Raw genomic sequence first — 27,194 nt, 5'->3', positions numbered from 1 at the left:
GTGCTGGATATTATGGCGGGAAAAGCTGGCTGCATAACCGCTTTTCCCCGCCTGCTCCAGTACTGTATTCTGTTCAAGCAACAAAGTTAAACCATTTGCTGCAGCAATGGTGCTCATTTCGAACATGCATTTCCCCAGATAAATGGTGAAAGCGTGTGCTCTCGGTGGTGGCAATGGTGACCAGAACCCTGCTGCCTATCCCCTCGGTCCAGAAGGTCCATGCTTGACCTTTCCTCCCTGCCACAAATCGAGATCATTAAGTGGCTAATTAATGACTACTTAAGGGTCTTCTCCCACTGTTGCTAATATTAACTCAGCTGTAGTTAAGCCTGCATGCGCTCAGCATGGCAGCTAAAACCATACAACCAGTTGGTCACCCTCCTTGGGAGCAGAGGTGGGGGCGGGGGAGGCGGTGGACTGGGAATCAGAAGTGGGAAGGGGTCCACTGAAAGCTAAACATTTGCTCTCGTTACCAAACATCCTTGTCTTCTCTCCCCGTGACCCCCACCCTGTGGCCTGGTCATTCTGCAGTCCTGGGCCCCCAGTAGCTGTTTTTCCTGCAGCAGCCACCACCTCTCTTATGGTGCTGATGAGCTTCTAGTCTCTGACTGGCCAGCAGCTCTTGGTAGGCGAGACATCTGACCTCTGCTTCTTGATTCCAGGGCAAGGCCCGGCTCTGGCCTCACCACTGCGTTTGGCTTGTGGTTCAGCAGGCCTTTATACAAAGCAGGAGTGGGGGACCCCTCGCTGGTGCTCCACCTGACAGGTGAGATTCCCGACACCTCAGCAAGATTCTGCACAATATGTCTTTACGCAAATTAATGAATAAGCTTGGTATGTATATATTCAACTGAAATAAAAATAAAAATCATCTGGGCGGGATTCTCCCAGCCCTGGCTGGGCCGAAGAATCCCTGCGACCGGGCCACGCCGCCCCAATGGCGACACGCACCGCAGGGCGGAGAATCGGCCCCATTGGGGCCAGCGTGGTCGGCACGGTGCTGGTCGCGGGCCGCTCTACGCGGCCGGCCCGCCAATTCTCCGGCCCGGATGGGCCGTGCAGCCGTAAGAAAAAAAACGAGTCCCCACCGGCGCCGTTCTAACCTGTTCTGAGCGGGCGGGACCTCGGCGTTGAAGGGTCGGGTGGCGGCCTGTGGGGGTGGAGGGGGTGTCCGACCCCAGGGGGAGCCTCTGATGTGGCCTGTCACGCGATCGGGGCCCACCGATCGGCGTGCCGGCCTCTCTGGCTGGGGACCTCCTTTCCTACGCACCGGCCCTTGTAGCCCTGCGCCATGTTGCGTCGGGGCTGGCGCGTTGAAGGAGGCCACTGCGCATGCGCGCGTTGGCGCCGGCGCCACTACGCATGCGCAGATCCCGTGGCACACAGTTCACGCCGGGATCGGCAGCTGGAGCGCCCTGAACCGCTCTAGCGCCATGCAGAATTACTCCTGGCAGCGGCCTGTTCACGCCGTCGTAAAACGCGACAGCGTTTACTACGGCGTGGTCACTCTGCAGCGGGATGGGAGAATCCCGCCCCTTATGTCTCAAACTGATTAAAACTTTTATAACACTTTGAAAAGCTCCACTCACCCATCAGAGGTTTGGTTGGCGTGCTCGTTGCTATAGCAACTTTCTTGAATGGAATAATTATATCATCGTCAGTTGCTACAGTTGTGGATACTAACCCTGCAATTCAATAAAATGGTATTTCAGAATAATTATAACATCTTAAATGTAACATTAATAATGCCATTGTTATGTGCCTACTTAATGATACAAAAGCCAGCGCTTCAATCCCAGATTACAAAGATTATGATGTTTGCTATCCCCCTTCACTATTAGCACGGTTGTGACTGTGCTGGCCAAACCAGAAGGATCAAAATTCAGCTTATCGTCTGTGCTGAGTTTACTGATCTTAACAACAATGGTAATCTGCTGGACTGTATAAATATATGCAGAGCTCTCCTGAGCTGGGAAGAGCATGAAGAAATTGGCCACTGTCCCTACCCTTGCTCACTATTTAGTTATCCCCAAAGGGCCCTCCTCTCTGTTGTAGTCGAGAATGTTGTTAACATTAATACTGTGATAGCAATAATGTTAGAATAGTGTTAAGGTTTTAACAATAAAGTAAATTCACTGGACTTACAATGTTGTAAGACTTGAAGCAAACTAATGTAACTCTATATCCATGGGATAAAGACTTGGGGCGGAGTCGATGTTGATATATAAAGGGGTTACATGTGGGATTGATTACAGTACCACACATACATTGATGGAAGGAGGCACATATCCAAGAGCCAGGGTCAGTCTGGAGATGGACAGAGATATGTAAAGGCCAAGGGCTGAATCTTATCAGAATTTGGCAAAGTGTCAGGCTGAGACTGAAAACTGGCATGCAACGCTCCATTTGCACAGACCAGTATTCTCGCCAAATCATGAGGAAAAACAATGAGTAGCATGGTTTACGTTATAACTGTGACAGGGAGGGGCCTCAGAGTCAGCAATCGACTCCAAAGAGATCGGGATGCCATCTTTAAAGATGGCACCCCAATCAGTGCTACTGACTAGCAGCCCCTAGACCCCATCACTAGGATGTTGGCCCACATACCCCCATGACAATCCTCATCAGCATTCCGGTCCTCAAGCCACCCCCCCTCCACCCCCAATCCCCTCTGCCATCCACCACTGGCATTGAACACCCACCCCACCACAGAAGTATAGCCGGCATTCCGGCACTACCCATCCATGCATCTCCCCCCACAATGGGGCTCCCACTAGGGCCCACCCCAACACTGCCCTGGCACAGGTTGGCACTGTGCCAAACTGGCAGTGTCAACATGTACCAGGAGGCAGTGTCCGGAGAGATCCCTTGACTGCCTCACTTCTGGACAAACCTGTTGTAAACCTCTCCGACATATGAATATTTAGTGAGGTGGGATTTGGCCGGGGTGGGGGTGGTGCTAATTATGCAAATCTATTTAAACTAGTTCCACGCCCTTTGTGCCCGTGCATCTCCTGACGTCGTCGGTGCGGGTTAGGGAAAATCAGGGATCGCAACCACTCTGGCGCGAATCCAGCTTCTTAATTCTCATGAGAAGGCCTCAAAATTGTCCCACTTGGAGTCAGCTGTACCCTCTATTGTGTTTATGTACATAGTTATGAGTTGTTAATAAAGACTTCCTTTAAGATACTCAAGACTATGAAGCCTAAGGCATGGTGTGGGATTCTGTGATCCTGAGGCTAAATATTGACGTTGTCGGAAGTGCCATTGCGTTTCTCGACGGCATCAACATGGCCTCAGAATCAGCAATTCTGGCCCCTACAGAGGGCCAGCACGGCACTGGAGTGGTTCACGCCACTCCAGCTGCTGATCCTGTCATGAACTGGGCGCCACGGGATCCGGGCATGCGCAGTGGCACTGGCGCCAATGCGCACATGTGCAGTGGCTCCCTTTAACGCGCCGGCCCCGACGCAACATGGCGCAGGGCTACAGGGGCAGGCGTGGAAGAAAGGAGGCCCCCAGCCAGAGAGGCTGGCCCGCCGATCGGTGGGCACCAATCGTGGGCCAGGTAAACATCAGAGGCCCTCCCCTTGGTCCGACCCCCCCCCCCCCCCCACCATACCCACAGGCTCCCCCCTGACCCTTCCACGCTGAGTTCCCGCCGGCTGAGAGCAGGTGTGGATGGTGCTGGCGGGACTCGGGTTTTTACGGCGGCCACTCGGCGCATCCCGGGCGGGGGGGGGGGCCGCGTAGAGTGACCCCCAACCGGCGTCGCGCCAACCACGCTGGCGCCAGTGGCGCTGATTCTGTGTGGAATTGCATGCCGACGTCGGGGGTGTGTGGCGTGATTCACACCGGTCGCGGGGATTCTCCAGCCCGGCCCCGGGCTGAGAGAATCCCGCCCATGGTGGCCAAAGCAGGATTCTTCTCTTTCTCTTCCCATGCGCCAGAACCTTCCAGATTTAACTCTGCACTTTCTGTCAGGCAGCAATACCAGTGAAGGCCTGGACCTGTTCCATCTGTGTTGTTACTCCAGGTTCTGATTTCTCAAAGATCAGAGAATTCCATTTCACTCCATTCCTGAACAAGCCAACCAAACAAGGACTGGTTGGGATTTTCAGGCTAGACTTGGATTAATTGATGCAGATTTGGCTCGTGTTTAGAAATCTCACACCTTGTGCTCACCAGGGGCCCCCCTACCCTCCACACCGTAGTTTAGTTCAGCATAAAACTCAAAATTATTCCATACATCGCAGACTGTTTTTCCTGTATTTACACCTGATGAGGTCTAGCACTAAAGGAAAAAAGTGTCTGATTCAAACCTCACTCTGAAGCAAATATCTACCTTGGAATTTATTATGCCCCCAATTTGCTCCCCCTTCTACATTTGGGAATGGTGGGAAATCCAATGCAAGGCAATGGGAAAAGAACAGGGGAGTGAGCCCAATTGGATAGTTCTTTCAAAGAACTGGTACAGCATAGATGGACAGAATAACCGTCATCTGTTCTGTAAGAATCAATGATTCCTATTGAACTATGGTTCCCACAGATACTAACTTTGATCTGATAATTCATGCCAGCTTCTGACATGCTCTGAACACTTGAGTCCTCGAGTCAGTCGTCAATGGACGATAACAAGAAAGAGCCCAACATTTTCCTCACCAAATACACACACAGACACACAAAACACGCACGCACAGGGACACAGATACATACACAGGGACACATAGATACAGACACAGGGACACAGATACGCAGACACACACACACAAGGATACTCACAGGCACACACAGGGACACATAGGGACACAGACACACGCACATACAGACACACACAGACATGAACACACACGGACACACAGACACAGGGATACGCAGAGACACAGACACACGCACACATCTGTCCTAATCGATCCACTCCTGACTTGAGCCGTGATTTTCTGGGCCATCGCGGCAGGACCCACTCGCCACAGGGGATTCAGTGGCTCAGCCAAGCATCCATTCACTCTCGGCTCAACTGGACCATCCCAGTGGTAGACAGGGCTGAAAGACCCCACCCGTGAGGCTACGCTTTGTCTGATTATGCTCCTATTCAACACCTTGGTTTTTTTTTTTGACTACGTTACAAGCGCTAGAGGAGTGACAGTTGCTGATGCTTTGATTTTATTCTCGAATTTAGACCAGCCAACTCTGCAGAAGCCAGTGATCACGCTGGCGGCATTCCCCGTTTGTACACATTAGTCTGTCAACTTTTCACATTAAGAGGAGGTAAGATAATAAGGGACTTAAAATCCTGTCAACCAATTTTTCAGCGATGGTGGTATGAATAAGCAAACATTTCAGTTATGCAGTCTCACTGCACCTAAAACAATAATGATGATAGCAGGTGTTATCACTCCTGAGATTTTCCATTCTGCATCTGCAACTATTGCCAGAGGGGGTTGCATTCCTATCAATTGATGTTTCATGTCAGCTTAATCTGACCCATTTGACACCTAGCTTTCAATACAATTCATAGGTCAATTGTTTGCAACCCAAAAGTAGAGACGGAACGTGCACGTGGGGTCTCGACATTGTTTGTCACTTTGACATTTCAAAAGTGACAAACAGACACCAAAGTGTCCAATTTGGTGGGTGATGTGCATGGCAGCATTCTGCACTGGGAGCATGCCAGCCACCATATTGATAAAGCCAGGAAAAGAGGCATCCAGAAGCTGTGCATCAAATTGGCTTTAGTCTTTTGCATATTCAAATGAGGTGGCCCACCTAATGCCTCTTCATTGCAAGAGTAGACTGTCTGGAACACAGTCAGTGCTGAGCTGTGCAAACCAATTTTCAGACCCTGGTGAATCGGTCATTTGAGGATTTCCTTAGGATTGGTCAAGTTTATCCATGAGCCGTGCTCCTGTGATTCTAGTACTCTGACCTACCTCCTGACCTTTGGGAACCTTGAGGTGGTCACCTAGGGAAGATATTATAAAGGGCTCAGAGATAAGTTGCCCAGCTAGGGTAGAAAAGGTGGTGGTTAAAACCTAAACGAAAGAGAGATATGGAAACAAGCCCTGGAAAATACATTTGCGCAGCTGGAAAATGGAACCAATCCTTGTAGATTTTAGTTCTGATAAAAGGTCATTGACCTGAAAGGTTACCTCTTGTTTCTCTCACCACAAGCACTGCCTGACCTGCTGAGTATTTCTAACATTTTCTGTTTCTACTTCGAATTTTCTGTTGTGTTTCCAAGAAAACTCTTTTTGAGATGTCAAGTATCAGTTTCCCGCTCATTAAATGTTCTAAGATTGAGAATGTTGAGACTGACCTTTCTTTGCCATTCGTGCCGCCACGGTGAACTGTGTGGAGTCGTTGAATGCACCTTTGCCTTTCATTTTCCACTGCTCCTCACTCATGCTGATCAGCTGTTTCCGTTCCTCCAGCGATATCTGCCCCCCGGTATTAGTTGCTGTTCTCTGGCAGAGTAAAGGTATCTCAGCACTATTTCTTTTTTAAAATATAGAGAAAGCATTGTATTGTCTAACGCCACTGGTGTGGGAGTAACTCACCTGTGTGGGAAGTAACTGCACGCCCCATTAGGTACATTGGTGGCTGTGCAGCAGAGATATTGCAATCAGCGCACACAAGGAAAACTTATGAAGGTTAGATAATGAGGAGAGATGGAAATAAATGTTACCACAGGGAATGGGCAATGCTCTGACCAATTAGAATCAACCTGCCTGGTTTGATTTTAACCAAAAGCTCGGCAGTTCACTATCCCCTGGTGCATTCTCCATGGCAGTGCTTCTATAAATCCGAATCCACTTGCCAACAAATCAGCACTCTCGTACCATGTAGTATAAATTGTTGTTTTCTTTCACCTTTGCTGAGTGCAAGATTACTTTTAAATATAAATTTAGAGTACGCAATAATTTTTTTCCAATTAAGGGGCAATTTAGTGTGGCCAATCCATCTATCCTGCACATCTTTGGGTTGTGGGGGTGAAACCCACGCAGGCACCCACCGGAAGAATGTGCAAACTCCACACAGACAGTGACCTGGGGCCGGGATCGAACCCGGGTCCTCCGCGTCATATGCAGCAGTGCTAACCACTGTGCTACCCTCTGATGAGTGCAAGATGAAAACATTTGACAACACCTCTCCTTTTCTCAACTATGCTCAAGTACTGTATTACCAAGTGACTATAGGATCTTTTATATACTCTGTAACATTTTCCTACTATACAACAATAAAGGTAGTTAAGGTGAACACTCTGTAGGGATCAAAATGTTTCCCTGGTCGCCTCGACGCAAATTAAACTAATGCTGTAAAATGTACAGGTGTGCACGGTGCCCGTAACATCTTGTCCATTGTGCACTCGAGTGAATGAAAAATAATGTGTAATTCAAAGGTCTAAAACCCTCCTAATCTACGGGAAATTTTAACTGTTTCCAACACCAACACAGATCTTCATCACCAACAGTGACATCAACTGGGAAAGTTAGTAATGTCAGAGAAACTGAAGCTTAGTATCCCGTGCTGCAAACTCTCTAACCTCAGGAAAAGTTTTTAATAATAATTCTCCTTTATGTGGAGTGAGATAAGCAGCTTCAGTCATCCAACCAAGTTATCTGTGTTCAAACCCAACACTTTGAAGCAGTAATGTCTCTGTAAGTGTTTGGCATGAATTAGGCAAATGTCGCAAATATCCATGATTTCCTGAATTGGTTTCAATCACCTGGAAAATTTTCCAGAGCCCCTTATTTTGCCCCTTATTGGGTTCTTGGTTCTTCTCTGATTTTGTTTTGCCTCTTCTGAGGGTTTACATGGCAGCGGAGTGCGTGGGAAGTGCCCAGTGATCATTCCTCAGCTATCATGAGTATTGGGTAGGCTTGATGGACTAACTGCTCTTTACTTATTACAAAATATTTTTAACACAGGATGAGGTCATTAGGCCCTGCCCTTTGAAGTTTGAAGAACCACAGATTCTTGAAACCAATTAACCTGTGTCAATAAACATTGTGAAATTGACCACAGAGATCAGAGAGCCTGGACCAGCGATTGAGCACCCAGGCAGCTATTAGAACAATAGAACAGCTGCTCCCCAGAGGAAACATTGTTTGATTGACCTAAATCTCGCTTTAGGCGTCACATTTCTGGAAGGACACGTGGAAGGACTGTCCATGGAGAAGGGGCAGCTCAGCTTCACCTGAATGATAACAGGGCAAAAGGGTTAAATTGTGAGGACAATTTGCATAAACTTGGCTGATGTTTCCTTGACTTTAGAAGATGTCAGGGACCACTCTTTATATAAATGGCAAGGAGGTTTTGATTGACCATTTTAAAACTGGGTCTGATAGATTTTTGTTAGGTAAAGGTATCGAGGGATATGGTGTAAACATTGGTAAAGGGAGTTAATGGAAATGAGATACCTGCAGGTCACGTTCCAATCGAAAGACTGAGCAAGGTCAAGGGTCGGAAAGACTTCTTCCTATGTGCCTCTTGACCCAACCATTTTCTTTCACAGGTGAGACGAATTTTATTGCATTTAAAATCCATACAACTTCAGTGGTAGTTAGCTTAAGTGATGGCGTGGAAGGGCATTCCACACTATTGTTGACCAATGATTTTTCAAATTAAAATTTTATTTGAGTTTTCCAAGTCCAATTTAATACATATTGGAAGGTATTTTTAAAATCTGTGGTCCGGTTGCTTTCTTTTCCATTTATTTTTTGATAACTGAAAGTGCCCTCAGTAGGACTGGCAGTAGCAGTGTTATATAGAAATGCTAGAATATACAACACAAAAACAGGCTGTTCTGAGCCAGACTGACAACTTCTCATTGCTATGCTGACCGCCTCGGTATTCGCACTTCGCCTCCACTCTTTCTATTGTGAGTGTCTCATAATAATATTGGAGGTGTGAAGATTGTTGCTCCATTCTAAGACTTTGGAAGACAAGGGTTACAACCTCTGAACTTACAACCCCTTCTCCATCATCAAGACTGCATACTTGCATCTCCGAACATTGATCATTTTCACTTCTGCTCATTTCAACCAATCTGCTATTGAAAACCACAGGCTGCCAGGAGCACTATCAATGTGCCAGGCTGACTGTGCCAAGGTGCCCAGGTGACATTTTTCCCACGCTGGTGATTGGGCCTGGGGGAATGCCCTGCCTGAGCCGAGCTCCTCAGAGCAGGACTGAGTGCAGCCTTCGAAGGATGGTCCCCGCTCAGGCCTGAAAAAAAATCCAGAATGCCGTTAGATAGCGGAGTCATTCCCAGTACTGGACTAAGTTTTATTTTTGTTACATTGCATCCTGGGTTAACTCATGTCTCTGTGGAGGGACATAGCTGGTCACAGAGAGTATGAGGGGCCATGGGTGGGGGGTGGGGGCATTACTTGGCTTAGGAGGCATGAGGGGCTATGGCTTGGTATAGAGATCATGATGGGCATGGGGGGTAGGGGGAGGGACATATTTTGGCATCAGAGGCATGACCGATTATGGCTTAGCGTAGAGAGCATGGTCTTGGGAGTGCAGGGCAGGCCTTACCTTGGCACAAGGGATCATGAGGAGGGAATTTTGAACTTACTTTTAAAAGATTCTCTCATGCACACTAGAGTTCATGACTCCTCCAAGGGGCCATGAACCACAATTCTATACAAAGCTGGCCTTAAATCTGTGAAAATTGCAGAGGATTAGGACATGCCCATCTCCCAATGGAGCCAGCCATGTGGGGCTTTTGACATCAACCAGGCCAGATCCAAGAAAGGAAACCATGAAAATCACACAGCCCAGGAATGGGGTTAGCAATCCTGGAATTGAGACACAGCAACCATTTTTAAAGGGCTCTGGAATCGTCCCAACTCGGTGACAATCCAGTCCTTAGAATCCCCATGTGTCTCTGTAGGCATTTGCGTTACAATAAATTCTCATATGCCAAAAGTAATCTTGACCACAAGCTAAAGGTGCGACATAAAGCCTGAGGCTCCCAGACCTGTGGTAAATGATATTGTCAATTCAAAAAATACCCCTCAAGGATACAGTGGGAGCCACTCATAGTGGCATTACTGTACTCAAATCAAATTTAGCAAGCACTCTGGAGTAGTCAGTTTACCCAGACTTGCTGTGACCTCATTGTTTAGTGTTCTGTCTCCCTGGCCATACCAGTCTAAACATGTTTCTGCTCACCGCTCTCAGAACAGTGTGTTTGTTGATGCTGGAAGTAAAGTTTATGCAATCTCTCTCGCCTGGGAGCCTTGTCCACCGTTCAATTTTATCCCTCAACTCTATTTACTCACCTTTGCTCCATTCCACTGATGCCCTTATCAAACAAAAATCTCCAATTGTCCCCAGCATCCACAGCCTTTGAGGGAGAGATTCCAGATTTCCAGTACCATTTGTGTGAAGCAAATGTTTATTGTTTGCCCTCCTAAATGCCCTTGCTCTAATTTTAAGATTTGCCCAGTGCTACAGAAGTAAAATATTGCTGAAGACAGAGACATGTTGCCAAAGCTTTTCAAATGGCACTCATCAGGACAAATGCAAGAATGCCAAATTTCAAATGATCACAACAATTTAGGCAACAGGAGAAAAAAGGGGTTGACTGGTTGGCAACTTAACTCTGATTGTTGCCATAGAAAAAGTAAAGGGGGAACGACAGGCTCCTCAAGCTTCCAGTAAGTCAAAAAGGCACAGTGCTTGATCAGATCCCTTTTATTTGGAGAGAATGGGTTCCTACATATGAATGCATGTCACTTCAAGCAAATATAAATGTTAGTAGCTCAACTGATTATCTTAAATTCGTTAATTTAGCACATTCAGGATTGAACATCAAATTAAGATAAAGATTGATTGGTGCTATCTGGGCACCCAATTATAAAGCTAATAGGGAGGGGGAATTAGCTTTCTTCCAGGTATCTAATATTCCCTATACACCCAAGCCTGACAGGAAATAGTTAAATGGTCACCTTTTGTCTCCACTGACACTCAGGGCCACTTTGATTAAACGTTGCTTCTCTGAGCTTGTAAGAAAAATCTTCCTTCAGGAAGAGAGGGAGACAGAAAGAGACAGAAGAATGATAAAGAAGAATTGGAGACAGCTGTGAAAAATGCATAAGATCAATCATAACCTTGTGACTGACCCATTGACATAGTAATATGAAGAGAGCAAATCTTTCGGTCAGACTGAAGCCCAGCCCAAAGAACTGTTGGTGCTCGAGTGTCACTCTGGGAAACAGCGGCATGCATTTAGTATTTCAGTTCATATTAACAGGCATGAGTAATGAATAGGGAAGGAGCTCACCTGGTCATAATACATGATGTAATGGCACTGTCTAATAACAGGGGAATAGATAGAGGAATAGACTGGGCCCTACAGGTGCCAGAAGAAACAGAATGGAGAATGGTTAGAACAGGATGTGACAGGACAGCCAGGGAGAAGTGCAAGGCCAACAAATACACAATCCCTTCATTTTTCTGACTAATAAAACAAGGAGCCTGGTACAAAAATATATTTATACAGCAATATCTATTGCTGTAAGGATCAGCTCGTGTTATCTCAGAGATTAATTTATTTTCTATTGAAAGTAATAGAAACACAATATATAGTTAGAGGTGCAAAGCTAAAGTTTAGATTGCCAGGATTACTGCAACCTTTAGAATTACAGATGGGTGAAATATTTTTAAATTAAACTAGCTTCCTGCAAGTGAAATAATATCTCAACATTTCTCCGCTTACGAATAACATTCCTGTTCATTGGGTGGTTTTTAATCCCATTATTTTACAATGAGCTGGAACTCAGGAGCATCAACAATTTTTCACCTTTGACGCTTTCTGTCGCCCTCTGCCCCTCCACCCACCCTCCCCTTCAGTTCTCTACCCAGCTCCCCTGAAGCTGCATGGTGGCACAGTGGTTAGCACTGCTGCCTCACAGCGCCAGGGATCCGGGTTCAATTCCAGCCTCCATTGAGTGTCTGCGTGGAACTTACACTTTCTCCCAGTATCTGTGCGGGTTTCCTCCGGGTGCTCCGGTTTCCTCCCACAGTCGAAAAATGTGAACATGATCCATGATCAATTGCTCCTTAGTGTCCAAAGAGGTGCAGGTTAGGTGGGGTTACGGGAATAGGGCGGGGGGTGGGCCTATGTAGGGTGCTTTTTCAGAGGGTCGGTGCAGTCATGATGGGCCGAATGGCCACCTTGTGCACTGTAGGAATTCTGCGGTTCTATAAAAGCTGTTGACTGTCACAGGAGTACAGTCCCACAGATTGAGATGTTTAGCAGTTACGACATGAAACACAAAAGAAATGCACCCCCAGCCCTTTTTATCTTATCCCAACAACTATCCCGATCTTGACTCCATTACACCCCGCCCATTACGCATTTAATCAATATGGAACCCCTAATCTTCCTTTCTGCGCAGACTTTCCCCAACTTCACTCATCACTCAACGGCTGGGTTAAGTGGACACACAGACAGGAGGAGAATGGTTTCAACTGAATAATGGAGAGGGGAAGACTATTTCTTAGTAGAGGCACGATGATGTAATGCACGAGGAAAGAAACGTACCCATCATTCAGGCATTTGTTTTCTTTACAAACAGGGCAGTCAAACTAGTTCTGGAGAACTTGCAGGGTGATGAGTGGGGGATGAAATGAAAGGAGCGATGATTGCATACATGCCAACAGTTATAAACTGAGGATCAGCGTTTCAGCTTGTTAGTGTTCCACAACTAGACAGGCGTTTGTTTGCCACTGGAACTGCAAGGTCGCCACGATTCATCAGCTCAGTTGGAAGGTGGGAATATAGAGCAGTGGGGACTGCAAGTTGCAGAACCAATCTGACCCCCCCCCCCCGCCCAAACTGCTGGTGGTAGATTTTGAAGACGGGATTAAAATGAGCCGATCGATACTAGGAGTTTTTTTTAAAAATTACTTTTTCCGAGTTGTGTATAACACATAGACCGCTTTGACAAACATCTTACCTTTGTTGGAGAAACGTTATGGCGTATGGCCCACTGTTGCCCATACCTGAAGGTTTATAAGGAGTAGGCCGGAATGATAAAGAACTTTACTTTACAAATTGTACCAAGATTTCGATATCTATTTCGAGTTTCACTACAGTGTACGACTGTGATCTGTGACTTGGACTGTGCGTCTGTTTGTGTGTGACTGTAGGCCTTGGTTTCTCATAACTTTATTGTTTACATGCATGTTACTGCTGTGTGGAGACCAGCGAGAGAACTGATCCAGTTACGATAGACACCAAACACTGAGAAATAGGAAGAATAAAACAAAAGAAAATCAGTGAGGGTTTAGTAAATTGCAAGTCGAAGATTGGGAAGTCATCAATGAGATCTATCCCCGCTTGTCCCTCCCCTCATGATTTTAATGAGGAAGGGGGGGGGGGCCTGAGCGGCTCTGTGTTTGGGATGTATGGTGGCGGTGAGATTGACCAGTTTAAATACATTTTGCTCAACCTGCAACACAATATGTTCCTTGGCGTTCATCAAGTTATCTTCCTTCCTGTGGACTCTTGCTCTTACCCAGTACTGTGACTGCTCTGTATCACTCAGGCTCCCATCTTCTCCCTACATTCAGGAAAAAGGACAGAAAGATAGAGGTATACATGGAGGGAAAAGGTTATCAGAGGAGAGGGTGAACACATGCGACAAATTAGCAAACCACGCTGCCCGAGGATGTTAAACAAAAGGAAGCACAGCTGGAGGAAAGGGTGCGTGTGATGGAAGTTATGGAGTAGGAAATAAATTCTTCCTTGGTCTGGACTTCAGCCAAATTCGCCAGCTGGCAAATCTAACTTCCTCAATAGGCAATAAGAGCCTCCAGCAGAAGGACCTGGAGGTCAGGACCATGCTTACTGATTTAGAAGAGTGGGAATGAACTGAGAGAGAATCCCAGAGAATTCCTACTTAGAAACAACTTTACACAACTGCACCGTGGACATCCCTGGAACAGGCATGGGACTGGAATCTACCTCAGATAACAATGATGAAGGATAGGTAACAACAATGCAGAATAACTGAAAGGAAGTGTTGCGTTTATGTATTTGTAGCCCAGGATGTCCCAAGTGCTTTACAGCCAATTAAGTGCTTTTGAAGTGGGGCACGCGGTGGCGCAGTGGTTAGCACTGTTGCCTCATGGTGCCGCGGACCCGGGTTCGATCCTGGCTCTGGGTCCCTGTCCTTGTGGAGTTTGCACATTTTCTCGTGTCTACATGTATTTAACTCCCATAGCCCAAAGATGTGCAGGGTAGATGGATTGGCCATGCTGAATTGCCTTTTAATTGGAAAAAAAAGGTGCTTTTGACGTATAGTACAAACATACAAAATAGAAGCAGAAGTAGGCCATTCGGCCCCTAGAGCCTGCTCTGTCATTCAATAAGATCACGGCTGATCTGTTTGTGCCAAGTTCCACACTACCCATCAACCCCTTTTGGCCTTTAATTCCCTTGACCAATAAGAATCTATCTACCTCTGCCCTTAAAAATATTCCGTGACCCGCTTCTACCTTCACAAGGTACCTTCGGAGGCAGAGTCCCAAAGTTGCACAACCCTCTGACAGAAAATAATGCTCCTCATCTCTGTCCTACAAGGCTGACGCCTAATTTTAAAACAGACTCACCCACAAGAGGAAACATCCTTTCAACGTCCACCTTGCAGAGACCATTCAGGATCTTACATGTTTCAATCTAGTCACTGCTGTTGTGCAGGAACCGATCCCACATTCAGAGTGATATAACCTCTACCCTGATCTCCCCCTACACTCAAAGTAAAGAAATTCCATGAATTAAATCTCTTGTTTTCATTGCTTGCCCACCTATGTCCCGGGTGAGTTTGTTTTTGCAGAGCTCTGCACCAGTGGTATTCAGATTCCAAAGGAGGATGACTGATACCATGATTTACTATTTGAGTACTGCTTTCCTCCAGGCATTTCAAAGAAATTAGGAGCACAATTTTGACATATCTTCATTTTGAAAAGGAACCCACCCTGGAGGGGTTCAAATTTGATGATGTGCTCAAAGATACGACAGCTCTGATGAATGTAGGAATTTCAGAAATATTGTATCATATGTATTTGGTGCAGTAAGGGTTAAAAACCAGGGTTAGTGTGCGACTGCTGCAGTCATAGAATCATAGAAGTTTACAGCATGGAAACAGGCCCTTCGGCCCAACCAGTCCATGCCGCCCAGTTTTTACCATTAAGCTAGTCCCAGTTGCCCACACTTGGCCCATAACCCTCTATACCCATCTTACCCATGTAACTATCTAAATGCTTTTTAAAAGACACAATTGTACCCGCCTCTACTACTACCTCTGGCAGCACATTCCAGACACTCACTACCCTCTGAGTGAAGAAATTGCCCCTCTGGGCCCTTCTGAATCTCTCCCCTCTCACCTTAAACCTATGCCCTCTAGTTTTAGACTCCCCTACCTTTGGGAAAAGATGTTGACTATCTACCTTATCCATGCCCCTCATTATTTTATAGACCTCCATAAGATCACCCCTAAGCCTCCTACGCTCCAGGGAAAAAAGTCCCAGTCTATCCAGCCTCTCCTTATAACTCAAACCATCAAGTCCCGGTAACATCCTAGTAAATCTTTTCTGCACTCTTTCTAGTTTAATAATATCCTTTCTATAATCGGGTGACCAGAACTGCACACAGTATTCCAAGTGTGGCCGTACCAATGTCTTGTACAACTTCAACAAGATGTCCCAACTCCTGTATTCAATGTTCTGACCAATGAAACCAAGCATGCCGAATGCCTTCTTCACCACCTTGTCCACCTGCGACTCCACCTTCAAGGAGCTATGAACCTGTACTCCTAGATCTCTTTCTTCTATAACTCTCCCCAACGCCATACCATTAACTGAGTAGGTCCTGGCATGATTCGATCTGCCAAAATGCATCACCTCACATTTATCTAAATTAAACTCCATCTGCCATTCGTCGGCCCACTGGCCTAATTGATCAAGATCCCGTTGCAATCCTAGATAACCTTCTTCACTATCCACTGTGCCACCAATCTTGGTGTCATCTGCATACTTACTAACCATGCCTCCTAAATTCTCATCCAAATCATTAATATAAATCACAAATAACAGTGGACCCAGCACCGATCCCTGAGGCACACCACTGGTCACAGGCCTCCAGTTTGAAAAACAACCCTCTACAACCACCCTCTGTCTTCTGTCGTCCAGCCAATTTTGAATCCAATTGGCAACCTCACCCTGGATCCCGTGAGCTTTAACCTTATGCAACAACCTGTTGTTTTTTAAAATCCTGGGTTGAAAGACAGCTGGACATTTGGGAGACAGAGGTGCACTTAAAGCATTGTAAAAGTTTGGACCAATGGACTTTTGTTTATATTAAGAGGGTTCCCTGAGGAATAGATAATTAGAGACATTGGGCAGGTTTCTCCGTCCCGCCGCGCCGCATTTCTGGTTCACCTCGCCATCGGGATTCTCCGTTTTGCCGGCTGGTTTCCCATTAAGGGGGCAGCCCCACGCCATCAGGAAACCCCCGGGCTGCCGGCGGAATGGAGCATCCCGACGGAGGAGAATTCAGCCCATTGGGTTCAGCTTTGTGAGATGATGTAGTTAATGGGAGGAGCAGGGGCTGATGCAGTTTCCGGAGGTCCAGTTCAGTTTTGGATCTGTCTGTCTTCTTCTCTCCCAAACAGTTTAGTTTAAAAGATTTTTGTGTGTGATCAGAACAGAGGTGTCTGAAAAGGAAAGGCCATGCAAGCTGCATCCTGGAGCATCTCTCTTTCTCAAAATGGTTTTATCCAAGACATTGCTTTACAGCAAGTATTCCTGAGCCTGTTAACTGTATTTAAAAGTGGATTGTGACTGGAGATGGTTTTTCCTTGAGTGGGGATAAAAGACAGCAGTTCAGAATTAATGTTTCATTGTCATTGTTAAATGGGTAATTATAAGTTATTTTCTTGTGTGATGTTAAAGATATTTTAATCCTGTGTTAGTAATAAAGTTTTGTTTTAACATACCATATCCCTATTTGTGCATGGAATCACTCCTGGAACGAAGTATCCTTTCCTTACAGTCTTACAAAATTAAAATAAAATATTGGGATTTCTGTCCAGCATCCGAGCAACTGTTGGGGTCTGTTCGGGAATAGTAATACTGCACACTGCAGACGCCTGCCTGGCTGCAAGATGCTGGTTTCCAATGGAACTGTGTATTGGCGAATTCGCTTTGACTGTCATCTCAAGACAAAAATCTTAAATACTTGGCAAAGTTTAATCTTATCAATTTTTCTTTTCTAACCCCAAGGGTATGGAAGCTAAGATGCATTATCTCTACCAGCTGACATCAATCAGCAAACTCAGGGGGCTGTCTTTGAGCTTCACAGCTCAGTAACTCGCTGCTTTAAAAAGCTGAGCCATCAGTGGACCCAAGTTCAATGCATTAATGTGGCTGTCACAACCTAAACGCCATCATCCAGCATTTCCTGAACTTTGCAGGCTCTGGTTTCTGTTAAATATTGCACATCATAAAACAAATGGATTTAATTACGGAATCTGTCTCTCCCTTTCTTGGACACAGGCATAAACACAACGCTCTATCTTTTAAAATTAATACCAGATAGTGATAACTTAAAAAGGGAGAAACTAGGAACAGACAACTTGCACTCCTGTTACTGCTGGTAAAGTAAACTTCACTGAGATAGTAATTTCAACCATAGATATCAGCAAGGTGCTCTCATCAGCTAGGCTCTGTGGTATATTTAGGTTCATACGTAACATCTTATGCATCTCTTGTTAACACGGGATTAATTCTAAAGATTCTGATTCTGATTTCCTGCTATTTATAACATCCTGGAAGTTTTCACTGACTAGTGACCTACCAGTAACTCCAAGCCCAACGATCAATTTTATTTTGACATAATATTCCTGAACGAGCTGCAACAGGTATCAACAGGGCCAAACTCTCACATCTCAACCCTGACCTGTCGGGACTCTTGTTACCTTTTTCTTCCAGGCATCTTCAGTCTGTTGAAGCTGGCTGTAGCGTTCAGTCAATGGGACATGGACATCACTCTGCCGCTTGTTCATTTTATTCTTCCACTGCTCTTCACCCCCTTTCAGCTTTTGCAACCTGGTGTGGAGCACACTCAGTGAGATACAACAACAACTTATATTTATCAATCCTGCAATAAAACTTTGCAAGATGTGCTTCGCAGGAGCACTATAAGGCAAACCTTGACACAGTCAAATAAGGAGATATTGGGTCAAAGTTTTTTTGAAGCATTTTGAAGGAGGGGAGAGGGAGACAGAGATGGAGAGGTTTAAGAAAGGGATTCCAGAGCTTGAGCCCCGAGCAGCCTAAGTCGTGGGCCGGGATTCTCCGACCCCACGCGGATCGGAGAATCCCCGGGGGGACGCGCGAATCCCGTCCCGACGCCGGCTGCCCTATCTCTGGCGGTGTTTTTTGGGCGGCGGCGGGATTCCCGCTACGCCGGTTGGGGGCCATTGACAGCCCCACCCCCCGGCGATTCTCCGGGCCCTGATGGGTCGAGTGGCCGTCCAGATTTTGCCAGTCCCGCCGGCGTGAATTCCTCACCTCACGCACGACGGGACCTGGCAGTTGAGTATGCAGGGGCGGTCCTGGGGGGGGTGCGGGGAGATCCAACCCCGGAGGGACCCCACGGTGGCCTGGCCCGCGATTGGGGCCTACCGATCCTGTGGGCAGGCTGTTTCCGTGGGGGCATTCTTTCCTCCGCGCCAGGCCCCTGTAGGGCTCCACCATATTGACCGGGGGCCGGCATGGAGAAGAGAACCCCCGCACATGCGTGGAAATATGCCGGACGGTCTGCACATGCACGGAAATACGCCGGCTGTTCCGCGCACGTACGAGATCACGCCGGCCCTTCGGCACGAGCTGGAGCAGCAGGGACGACTCCGGCGGAAACCTAGCCCCCTAGAAAGGTGAGAATTCCTCACCTTGGGGGGCCATTGATGCCGGAATCGTTGGCGGCGGTTGTCCCGCTGGCATGGGGACATAGCCCCATTTTCAGAGAATCCCACCCGTGGTCTCCAAAGGTGCCACGATTAAAATTGGGGATGCGGACGAGGCCAGAATTGGAGGAGTGCAGATATCTTGGGGGGGGGTTGTGCAGCTTGAGGAGATTACAGGCATAAGGAGGGCGAGACCATAGAGGGACATCGAGGACATCGTGGGGCAACACAGTAGCACAGCGCCAGGGTCCCAGATTCGATTCTCCACTGGGTCACTGTCTGTGCAGAGTCTGCACGTTCTCCCCGTGTCTGCGTGGGTTTCCTCCGGGTGCTCCGGTTTCCTCCCACCGTCCAAAGACGTGCAGGTTAGGTGTATTGGCCATGCTAAATTGCCCTTAGTGTCCAAAAAGGTAAAGAGGAGTTATTGGGTTACGGGGATAGGGTGGAAGTGAGGGCTTAAGTGGGTCGGTGCAGACTCGATGGGTCGAATGGCCTCCTTCAGCACTGTACGTTCTAGGACCAGGATTTGTCATGAATTAGGACATGGGGAGCAGAGTTCTTATTGGCCTCAAGATTGTGAAGGGCAGAGACTGGAGACCAGGCAGATGTGGATTGGGAAAGTCATGTGCCGAGGTAGCAAAGGCATGGGTGAGAGTTCCGGCAGCAGAGGAATTGAGGCAGAAGCAATGTGGGGCGATGTTATAAAGTCGAAATAGTTGGTCTCATTCACACAATTGTACAAATCGCCCAATGGCTTGCTGAGGAACACACTAGAAACAGGCACTCGCTCATACCCTGGTGCTGAGTATCTTTAATATACAAAGCAGACAGTTTACATTGAGCGAATACTTCCGATTCAAATCAAAACCACACCACAAAGTGATTTCACTGACCCATGCTGTTTATTCATGATGTTAGCAGGGAATGAGCCAGTGAGATATGGTCAGAATCTGGTTCTGTCCATTGTCTGACTAAATTTGAAACAACGCTTTTCAATATTCATGATATGATATGCAATTTGATGGTATTGTGAGACACTATGCGATAGAATGACTCAGGGTTATACTGGGGAAAAGGTTGGGATGATAAGTCAGCATGGCCTTATTACTGACTGACAGACCGGCAGTTGTGGGCACTACACATGCTCAGTTGTCCAAACCAGGATAATTGGCCACAATCACTGCCCAGTTACCCTTCCTATTAAGGTTTTGTTGTTGGATAAGAAGAGCACCATACTCAGTAATGCTGCCTTCCACAGACAGTACCTGCACTCCAGGCTCTGCAGCAAGCATGGTCATAATAGAGGGTGCCCAGAATAAAACAATTAGATGCAAAGAGAAAAATAGATGCGGGAAGAGTGGGAGGGATTAGAATGTAACTGATGGGTGGACTTGTTCTCAATCTCTGTACCTGTCCTTAAGCGAGGCTCCCACGTTAATTGGAGTTTGGGACTGCTCCACATTGTTCTCATCAAATAACAGATCCATGTAGCTTTTCTCGTGCTCTTGGCACTGTGGCGTGGAGTAGATATCAGCCTCGTGGCATTGCGGTAGAAAACTATTGTCTTCCTGTTGCCACGGTGGTGAGGAGGGCGGTGTTGAGAAAATGTCCTGGGAGAGCACTTCTAAATTCTCAGTGTCTGCATTAATGGAAGAGAAGTCTGTTTAAAGCAGCACCCTAACAAAGGGAGCATCCATTATTTACATTGGCCCTAACAGTGTAAACCAAATATATCGAAGGTGCGCCTCTTACCATCACAGTCACATTTAATCCCAAAGCTTGCCTTGCAAATTCACCTGGCCCTCCCTCATCAACTTGTCTCTCCTCCCAAGTGGTCACCGTCCAGGAAGCCAAATCTAGATGGTGAGAGTGTTAACAAAACATTCACAGCACAGCCAATTCCAGTCTTCAAACCCAGTGCCCACTGCCAAATATTTTACAGCAGCAATCGCTAAATCAGCATCAGAAACAGGAACCCGAGCTTCCATTCCTCTGGTCTTGAGTTCACAAGATAATTACAGATGAGGAGGTCATTCGGCCCAACTTAACTCATCCATCAGGAATGACCTTAATGTCCTCCCACTGCTGCGTCTACTTGGTTTTTTTAGATGATGTCAGGATTTTCACCTCCATTACCTCGGAATTCATTTTGTGTGTCAATTATTTTCTGTGTGAAGATTTGACACCAGTGCTAAATTTGTTTTTTATTGGTATGACCTTTGTCTCACACTTAATTTTAGGTAATATTCCAGATTTAACTGCTTCGTTCCCTTTGCAACATTAAATAAACGTGGCTTTCTTTAACACCTTAAATAAATTCAAGACAAGGGAACATTCCTATTATGACCTGCCGACTGGGAACAATTGGTTTCCCTATCTTTTATTTTAGGGACCAATCAACTAAACACATGAACAGAAATGAACTGAGGGATAAATCCAAAGGGGCTGCTCCTCAAGACAAACGGAGCACAGCCCAAAAAGGCACAGCCCAAAAAGAACAAAGAGGAATGGAAACTTAAAAACATCAAATCAAAATGTGAAAACTGAGGTCGATGAAACAGTCCAACCCCTGCGGTGCCCACCGAGCATGGAAGGCTGATTACCTACTTGGGGAATATGAGCTCCCCTAATGAGATAATAATATAATAATCGCTTATTGTCACAAGTAGGCTTCAATGAAGTTACTGTGAAAAACCCCTAGTTGCCACATTCCGGCACCTGTTCGGGGAGGCCCGTACAGGAATTGAACCGTGCTGCTGGCATTGTTCTGGATTGCAAACCAGCTATTTAGCCCACTGTGTTAAACCAGAGGAGGATGGAGGGGGGCAATCATTAGCAGCACAGCTGTATAAATAAAGCTGGCCAGTGTGGTACCGGTTAGGGAGGGCACCAGTAGTGAACTACTAGCCCTGTGTACATTGTCTTGTAAACAAAGTTACTTTCTGCTTGACTCTACAAGCACGTGCTGGATTCTCCCTGGCCCTCACAAAGGTTTCCCAATGTCACTTGAAAGGCGCCTTCTTCCTCACCTGGGAAGCCCAAGCTTCTCACTGACCCCGGGCAACATTCCATTCCCATGAGTGTTCCCCTGTTTCTCAGAGGTTAGAACTGGGGGCAGTGCAACCATATTATACATTTACTGATTTGTATTCAACTATTTCAGTAACTTATGTGTTTGTTGAGTGTCGCTCCCCATTGGCTGATTTCAACACTTGGCCTCTTTCAGTTTCACCACGACCTTTTTCAGCAACATTCATGGATGGCAAGGGTTGCCTATTTCCTTTCCCATGCTTACTCTGCTCCTCCTTAAAATGCAGTGAAAATGCTTGTTGCCTTATTAATTAAAGAGTGGGCTTTTCCCTTTCCATCCTCATTCTGTTCATTTTAATGAGCAGAGAATTATGGGCCAGGGAATGGGAAAATCCCAACCAATGTCTCCATATCCAACGTCATAAAATGTATTTAATTAGGTAGCTTGTTAATAACTCCTTAATATCACCCCTTACGTTTGATTGTGACACGCTTCCAAACCGGGGACAAGGAATTGAATGACTAATAGTCCACAACCTGTTGTCAGTGATCAGGCTGCAAGGGATGTGATTGTGGTCGCAGAAGGGAAGTGGCTGGATATCTAAGCTAATTATATACCACTGCATTCGCCGTGCAGAGACTAACCTCTGGATCTTGCTCTCTCACTTTTGTATTTAGATTATGGAATTGGTTCTAATTTTCACTAACACCTTAAGAGGACCTTGGTTCCTGGAACCTAGGCCGGTTCTCACTGAGGACAGTAGCCGAAGGAAAGAGACTGCATATCGGCAGTCAATTTCAGTGTAAATATAAAGACCATGGGCAGGATTCTCCCGAATCCTCCGATGGCCCGACGCCAATGGCCCCCGACCGGCGTAGCATGATCCCCACCCCCCCTGAAAACTGTGGCCGGAGAATGCGGCAGCCGGCGTCGGAGCGGCAGGGTGGAATTCACACCGCCCCCCCGGCGGGGTTCGGAGAATCCCACTTCATGGGCGAGATTCTCCGACCCCCCGCCAGGTCGGAGAATCGCCGGGGGCTGGCGTGAATCCTGCCCCCGCTCCGGCACCGGATATTCGGCGGAGGCGGGAATCGCGCCACGCCGGTTGGCGGCCCCCCCCCCCCCCCGCGATTCTCCGGCCCGGATGGGCTGAAGTCCCGCCGCTAAAATGCCTGTCCCGCCGGCATAGATTAAACCACCTACCTTACCGGCGGGACAAGGCGGTGCGAGCAGGCTCCGGGGTCCTGGGGGGAGCGCGGAGCGATCTGGCCCCGGGTGGTGCCCCCACGGTGGCCTGGCCTGCGATCGGGGCCCACCGATCCGCGGGCGGGCCTGTGCCGTGGGGGCACTCTTTCCCTTCTGCCTTCACCACGGTCTCCACCATGGCAGAGGCGGAAGAGACTCCTTCCACTGCGCATGCGCGGGAATGCCGTCAGCAGCCGCTGATGCTCCCGCGCATGCGCTGCCCGGAGATGTCATTTCCGTGCCAGCTGGCGGGGCACCAAAGGCCTTTCCCGCCAGCTGGCGGGGTGGAAATTCGTCCGGCGCGGGCCTAACCCCTTAAGGTTGGGGCTCAGCCCCCAAAGATGCGGAGCATTCCGCATCTTTGGGGCGGCGCGATGCCCGACTGATTTGCACCATTTTGGGCGCCAGTCGGCGGACATCGCACCGATACCGGAGAATTTCGCCCTATATGACCATCAGACCATAAGAAATAGGAACAGGACTGGTCCATTCAACCCCTGGAGCCAGCATGGCCATTCAATACGATCATAGCTGATCCAGTATTCCTCACGTCCACTTTTCTGCCCTTTCCCTGCAACCCTTGATTTTGTTACAGATCAAGAATCTCTTTGTTTCAGTCTTAAATATATACCGGGAGCAGGATTCTCTGATCCTGAGGCTAAGTGTTGACGCCGTCGGAAACGCCATCGCGTTTCTCAACACGGCCCCAAGATCAGCAATTCTGGCCCCTACTGGGGGCCAGCATGGCGCTGGAGCGGTTCACGCTGCTGCAGCTGCTATCCAGCTGCTGATCCGGCCATGGAATGGGCGCTGTGGGATGTGTGCATGCACGGTGGGTCTGGCGCGAACTCGCGCATGCACAGTCCCACCGGTGCGATATCCGCGCATGCGCGGTGACTCCCTTGTCCGCGCCGGCCCCGACCCAACATGGCGCAGGAGTACAGGCGTCGGCGCGGAAGAAAGGAGGCTGGAAGACAGAGAGGCCAGCCCACCGATCGGTGGGTCCCGATCGCGGGCCTGGCCACATCAGAGGCCCCCCCCGCCCGGATCGGATCCCCTTCCCACAGGCCGCCACCCGACCCTTCAACGCTGAATTCCCGCCGGCTGAGAGCAGGTGTGGACAGCGCCGGCGGGACTCGCCGTTTCCACGATGGCCACTCGGCCCGTCCCGGCCCGGAAATCGGCGGGCCGGCTGCGTGGAGTGGCCCGTGACCGGTGATGCGCCAACCATGCCTTTATTCAAAGACTATGGGCGGGATTCTCCATGAATCGGCGCGATGGCCTGAACCAGGTGCCAAAAACGGCGCGAATCACTCCGGCATCCGGCCCCCCGAAACGTTGCAAATTCTCTGGCCCGGAATGGGCTAGCAGCGGCATGACGCCATTCGCGTTGGCGTCACGGATGCGCGTGCCGTCAGTGACGCTGCGCAGCATCACAGCACAAAAGACAGCCCCCCCACATTGCAGCACAAAAGACGGCCCCCCCCACGTCGCATAACGAAAGACGGTCCCACCCCCCGGAGACCCGTCAAAATGGCCGCCCACCATGCAGCGCCGAGGTTCCAGGAGCGGGACATCGAGGGGCTCCTGGACACAGTGGAGCAGAGGAGTGAGGCCCTGTACCCCGGACACGGCCGCAGGGTCGTACCACGCCTTAACCGGCGCCTGTGGAGGGAGGTGGCAGAGGCCGTGAGTGCCGTGGCCGTGACAGCAAGGATAGACATCCAGTGTCACAAGAAGATCAATAGCCTTGTCAGGGCAGCCTGGGTGAGTATCCGCCCCCACCCCCGATGGGCGGCACAGCCCTAGGCGCAATCGACATGGCTGCACCCACCCATGCGGGCTGCAGTGGCAGGATGGGTTGTGAACCTCTGCCAACATACACACAACCACTGGTCCGCATGTATATGTCTGCCTAACACTGTTGCCCTTTATCCCTGCCACCCTCCCGCCCCCCACAGGAGAAGCGCGCTCACAACAACCGGGAGAGTGAGAGGACCGGAGGGGGTCCACCTGAACTGCGACCACTCACCATCCATGAGAGGGCCCTGGAACTTGCAGGCGGACCGGAGGACCGAGAGGTTGCGGATGCAGAGGTCGGGGGCGCACCACCAAGTGAGACCCCCCACTGCCTGCCCCCCTTTCCTCATAGCCCCCATACCCCCCTTCCCCCTATCCCCGTCTGCGTGTCTAACCATGCATGCTGTATTGTGCAGGACCAAACGTCGACCCACCCATGCTCGCGGATGGCGACCACCCCCAGGACGATCCAGGATGGCCATGAGCCAGGGACAGACCCGGAGCACCAGGGAGACGACACCCCCATCGAGTGCGAGTGCGGCGACGCCGGCAGGCCAGACCCAGCGACGAGGGGGGCAGCCACAGGAACAGGCCCACGACCCACCCGCCCACGACCCACCCGCCCACGACACACCCGCCCACGACACACCCGCCCACGACACACCCGCCCACGACACACCCGCCCACGACACACCCGCCCACGACACACCCGCCCACGACACACCCGCCCACGACACTGACGCACTGGACACCCACACACAGGGGACGGATGGACAAGAATCACCACTCCAGGGGACCCTGGACTTCGGGTCGGATGAGGAGCACAACACTCCGCCACTGCTATCTCCTACACCCTCCACCATCGCAGAGAAACCTCGGTTGGGCACTTTAACGATGAGGCATCTGCGACACTAACTGATGCGTACAACACAGCCGTCCTGGTACAGCAGGTGGGGGCAGAGCAACCGAGGGGACGGGCGGTTGGAGGGCAGCCTGGCGCAAGCAACCATCTGCTGCCCAGATGGGTCCCAGGTTCCTGGAGTTGCCACATCCACCCATAGACCCGATGCAGTCATTGGCCAAGGGACGATCGAAGGGGGTGACGACCGGCTTGTGGCAGCTGCAGACGCAGGTGGAGGAGTCCACCCACGTGCAGGAGCAGGGAGTGGTGCTGGTCATGCGTGCCACCCAGGCCAAAACCGCACGGGTGGCGTCCATGCTGGAGGCAATGGGTGCGGCGGTGTCAGACGTGGGTCGCAGGCAAGGCCTGGGGAGTTCCACGCGGGCGGCGTCTGTGGCCCAGGACCTGGCTGCCCTCTCACAGAAAGCCATGAGCCAGAGCCAGCAGCAGATCGCAGAGGCGCTCAATGCCGTGGCCCAGTCTCAGCAGGCAGTGGCGCAGTCTCAGCAGGCCATCGCTGAGGGCATCGGCGCCATTGCCCTGGTGCTGGCCAGCGTCGCCCAGACACAGACAGGGATGGCCAACTCCCCGAGCTCCATGGCTGCAAACTTGCAGATCCTTGTTGATACCAGGGCGGGCCTCCAGGACTGGCAGCACTTGGTGTCGGGGGGGCGTCGGATGCTCGGTCCATTCGCATCCCCGACCCATGTAGAGGCCTGGGGGCCATCGGGCACCCCGAGGGAGGAGGTGGTGCTGGGGCCCATTCCAGGTCCCCCTGTAGGGGAGACCCCGGAACACCGCGACACCTCGGACCGCCCCCCTGCCGTCCCAGGTGCATCTGGTGGGCAATAGGCAGGACAGGCTGGCAGCTCGCCATCCCAGTCGCCCGAGCCGCCCCAGGAAATGGCCACCAAAGGGGTCCCTAGTCACAGGGCAGGAATTACAGGAGTCCACCTCCAGTTCTGCTGTACCGTCTGGGGAACCACCTAGACGTAAGGCCACAATATTCAACACTGAATAAGTTGGCACGGGTGCAGGGCACAGATTTGTTAGAGGGGCTAGGGCATGTGTATGACCTGTTTGTTATTAAAATCACTTTCACACCTACAGAAGCTGCCTTTGTGCTCTCTCTGATGCGTGCGGGGGTACGGTGTGAGGTGAGCGCCAGTGTCTGTGTGAGAGGTAATAGAACGTCGGCCTCAGGTGAGTGTGCCCCCACTCCCCCCGGGTC

The 27,194-nt window shown here is 49.3% G+C and overlaps 1 protein-coding gene across 1 annotated transcript in view; it reads right to left on the bottom strand.

The window, feature by feature from the left end:
* Positions 1–27,194, bottom strand: part of LOC140398386 (supervillin-like) — a 144,395-nt gene that overhangs the window by 85,916 nt on the left and 31,285 nt on the right. The window contains 6 exon segments of the mRNA XM_072487015.1: positions 1,590–1,685; positions 6,317–6,464; positions 11,297–11,365; positions 13,536–13,580; positions 17,997–18,126; positions 20,397–20,625. Coding sequence (XP_072343116.1) covers positions 1,590–1,685; positions 6,317–6,464; positions 11,297–11,365; positions 13,536–13,580; positions 17,997–18,126; positions 20,397–20,625 — 717 coding nt within the window.

The sequence above is a fragment of the Scyliorhinus torazame genome, chromosome 21 (genome assembly GCF_047496885.1).
Source record: "Scyliorhinus torazame isolate Kashiwa2021f chromosome 21, sScyTor2.1, whole genome shotgun sequence".
NCBI lineage: Eukaryota > Metazoa > Chordata > Chondrichthyes > Carcharhiniformes > Scyliorhinidae > Scyliorhinus > Scyliorhinus torazame.
This window is presented reverse-complemented; position numbering and strand designations above follow the sequence as displayed.